Consider the following 4,165-nt stretch of genomic DNA (forward strand, 5'->3'; position numbering starts at 1 on the left):
GAGCTGTATAGCGAGCAAATTTTAACTCCTCACTGGCATTGCTGGCTCAAGCGAACTAGAGAGCAAGTGAATGAGAATTTACAAACTTCCTCTCTCGACTTGCTCGCTTGGGCGAGCAAGCCAGCGAGCATAATTTAATTATGATTAATTCTTCATTTGTCTTCATCATTATCCCTTCCGGCTGCCTTTATCCGTTAATATTTGTAATTATCATTTTAAACCTAAAACAATATGAAAAGAGATAAGAATCATACCAAGTGTAAAAACTTTATAATCTTCTGCATTTATTAAATTATACTATGTTCTTTACCATATTCATCTTTATTTAATATATTTTTTATCATAAAAACATAATGTCTATGACACTCATGAAGAGCATTTTCGATACACTCAGTGTACCTACAACTTTCATTCAAAAATTGACACTTTGATTATTATTTTTTTCTCTTTATCATACACACATCACACAATATGTCTCATTTTAATTGGCTCGTAAGACCGAGTTAGAGATGCGACAAGTGTATCTAAAATATTTCAGATTGAAGATAAGGAAATGTTATATTTATAAATTTTTGTTTACAAACTACACTATGTATGACCAGTAAGAGACTCTTGAGTAAAGGATTACCAGTCAGACATAATGTAATTTGTAAGTTTGTAAAAAAAAAAAATTGTCAATATAACCATACTCTTGAAGATATGTTAATTTTTTGTGTATTGTTTTTATCTCTACTTTATCTAATTATCTGGGACACTAGTTTAATTGAGATTCTAATCAAATAGTATTAAAAAAGAGTAAGTAGAGTAGATATAAAAAAATATAGACATAATATCTTATCCATATAAGTAAATTTGATAAATAATAGTATAACTATTTTTTTCATTTTATCCATATTTATATAATTATTGACATTTACAGTGACTTTTTGACCATTGTAGCCTTTAACTAATAAAAAATTATCATCTTGCCTTCATTTATAAACTATTTCAAAAATTTAACCTTGTCAACAAACATAATATCAATCTACCCCAGTTTGACCGTTGACCACCTGGGTAGACCACCCGGTTACCCGGGTACACACTTGGTTACCTTGGTACATATTCTTATTTACCCTGGTACACACCCGGTTACCCTGGTACATATCCTTATTTATTCCGGTACACACCCGGTTATCCTGGTACATGTCCTTATTTACCCTAGTACACACACAGTTACCCTAGTACATATCCTTATTTTCAAAGCCCAACCGTGAATCCAACTCAAATCCATCAATAAAGAAAACATGGTTAAATGTGTTTGTAATTTGTATGGAAAATTTGTCAAGAAAATATCTCATTTAGCTAAAGCGAGGGTTAGTGAGGTATGCACATTGAGTCTCTCGTCTATAAGGCATAAAGACATCATTGCATATCCATAATTTTTTGTGAATAAAAGTGAAATTATGTATATATTTTAAAATTAATGTGAAGTAAGACGAAATTTTTATAAAAATTAAAAGCTTTAATATTAACTGGTTAAAATATAAAATATAATTTTTGAAATTTTCAAAATGATGGGGTTAACACGGCTTTTTTTTGTAATTTGGTTATGTGAGATGGCCATTGGATTGTACATTCATATATTGTAATTTGTTTTTTGTACACACTCAATTCCTCTGATATATATCCTTATTTTCTAAGCCCAACTGTGAATCCAACTTAAAAGACAAACAATAAACTGTAAAGTAATACTAGGAACCTGGTAGAACCAAACGACAAAAAACATGTAAAACATATATAATAGTTAAAATCTCAAATAACATGATTATTTTTATTTTAGAAATTAGTATTAAATGCATCGAATAAGATAACAATTAACATTATAAATAATTTTCATTTGTGTAATGCAATCTTTTGACATTCCTTAAAATTTAAAAATGTATATTTTATTATCATTAATGACAATTTCATTATTACTTTTTTCTTTTCTTTTCATATTTGCTCAAAAAATTTAAACAATTGACAGGCAAGTAACATCAGCCATAGTCCGTAATTCCTTAAATGTTGGAGTTATCAAGATAGTCATCCACTCATCCGTTTGAAACGAACATGGTAGTGGTGGACCTGGTGGTGCCACATGAAACTCTAGTCTTGTTGTCCCTAGCGACACATCTTGCCGTAGATGGATAATAAGTTTCACGCTATTATAATGTGATATATATATATATATATATATATATATACGAGGTAGAATCTTTGATACTGGTGTTAAATTTGACACCTCATCTGAGAGACATTAGATCAAAAAATATCAATGGCTCTGATTTGTAAGCATGTGACACCATTGATATTTTTTGATCCAATGACACCTCATCTGAGAGACATTAGATCAAAAAATATCAATGGCTCTGATTTGAAATTTGACACCTCATCTGAGAGCAATTAGATCAAAAAAGATCAATGATGTCAGATGCTTACAAATCAAAGTCGTTGATCATTTTTTATCTAACGACTATCTCAGATAAGATGTCAAATTTAAAATTTGACACCAGTGTCAAAGATCCTACCTCATTCATATATATATATATATATATATATATATATATATATAAATTTAAAACAAAAAACAAAAAACAAGTGCAACATAGAGTATAATTTCAACATCCAATCAGTTTTATTAAAAGAAAATTTCTTATACTTCATAGAGTATAATTTCAACATCCAATCAGTTTTATTAAAAGAAAATTTCTTATACTTCAATGAAATCTTACAATAAAACCAAATATTCATGAACGGTTCTCTGTTGGCAAACAACTAAAACAGAACAAATCAAACAAAGTAGTTCTTCTACTCCTGCAGTAAAGAAGCCATACGCCTGATCAATTTATCGCCATTCTCAGATTCTGGATTGAACAAATGATAAACATGATCCTCCTCTTTCTCTTCAAAGAGTTCTACTTTCCCTTGCCAACCGCTCTTCTTCACAGCCTCATAATACCAAACCCCTCTGTCCCTTAAACCATCCTTACCAGCAACACACACAATCATTCTAGAACAAGCAAGTCCAGCCAAGCTAGGTGCCCCTGGAGCCAAAGGATTAATCATGGGGTTATCAATCCCACCCTCCGCGGATGGGTACACCAACTTCCAAACCAAATAGAATAAGTTATGTTCAAGTCCTGTAACAGGTTCTGACCCAATTGGGTTTGAACCATAGAAGTAGGGATGGGCTAAAATAGCACCTAATATTTTAACATTACCAGGCAAAGCCTCAGCACAAGCACGGAAAGCAATCATGTTATGTGTAATATTACCACCAGCGCTATCACCACCTATGAAAACTCTGTTGAAATCACCATGTTCAATCAGCCATGGCTCTGTGTTCGTGGGGTTTTCGGTAGAATGGGATGCGACCCATTGTAGTGCGGCCCAACAATCATCATAACATGCTGGGAGAGGGTGCTCCGGAGCAATCCTATACTCAACTGAAACGACTATAACGTTTGCTAAAGGGACCAACTTGATGAAATGATCTTGGAAGAGTTTGGAGAAAGCAGATTCACAGAAGAACCCACCCCCATGAAAGTAAACGTAGATGGGAAGTTTCACTTTCTCAGGGGCGAACTTTGGAAGGTAAATGCGTGCAGAGATTGTGGGGTTTTGTGAGATGACAATGTCTTTGGATGAGACTCCAGTTTTTGGGTCATCAAGTAAGGGTGGCACGATTGGAAAATTTCTTGGTCGTTCAACGGTGCCATCTCTGAAGACCCGGATCCAGGTGGGAATCTCTGTAACGATGTCTTTGGTAATGGTGGAAGCCATTTCAATGCATGCAAGAACACAGAAATAGTCCTAAGAGAAAGTTAGTTGCAGTTCTTTTAGGGGGAGAAGATTCATTGATTGAAACACTTAATATGAAGGCTTGTATAAAAAGACAACCACAAACTGACGCAATACATTGAAAGCAAGACCGGTTGATGAGTTTAGAACGTGTTTTTTAATGAAATTCAAAAGTCGCTATCAGAGGATTTATATAAGGCTTTAACGTCTCTCTTTTGCTGTATAAATAATTTTTTTGTTTTATTAGGTTGGTGTTTGTCATTTTAAATGACATAAGTTATGTTATTTTAGGAGAGAGATAGATAAAAAAAATAGAAATCATGTGAGAGAGAAAGTGAGTGATTTT

The 4,165-nt window shown here is 32.9% G+C and overlaps 1 protein-coding gene across 1 annotated transcript; it reads right to left on the bottom strand.

Annotated features, from left to right (window-relative positions):
• Positions 1-2,826: 2,826 nt before the first annotated feature.
• Positions 2,827-3,801, bottom strand: LOC133318550 (2-hydroxyisoflavanone dehydratase-like). The gene has a single exon (XM_061520556.1). The coding sequence runs from the start codon at positions 3,799-3,801 to the stop codon at positions 2,827-2,829; it is 975 nt and encodes a 324-aa protein (XP_061376540.1).
• Between the last annotated feature and the right edge of the window lie 364 nt (positions 3,802-4,165).

Source organism: Gastrolobium bilobum, unplaced genomic scaffold (assembly GCF_033153095.1).
Source record: "Gastrolobium bilobum isolate Gb01-03AN ecotype WA unplaced genomic scaffold, APGP_CSIRO_Gbil_v1 utg889, whole genome shotgun sequence".
In the NCBI taxonomy this organism is placed as follows: Eukaryota; Viridiplantae; Streptophyta; class Magnoliopsida; order Fabales; family Fabaceae; genus Gastrolobium; species Gastrolobium bilobum.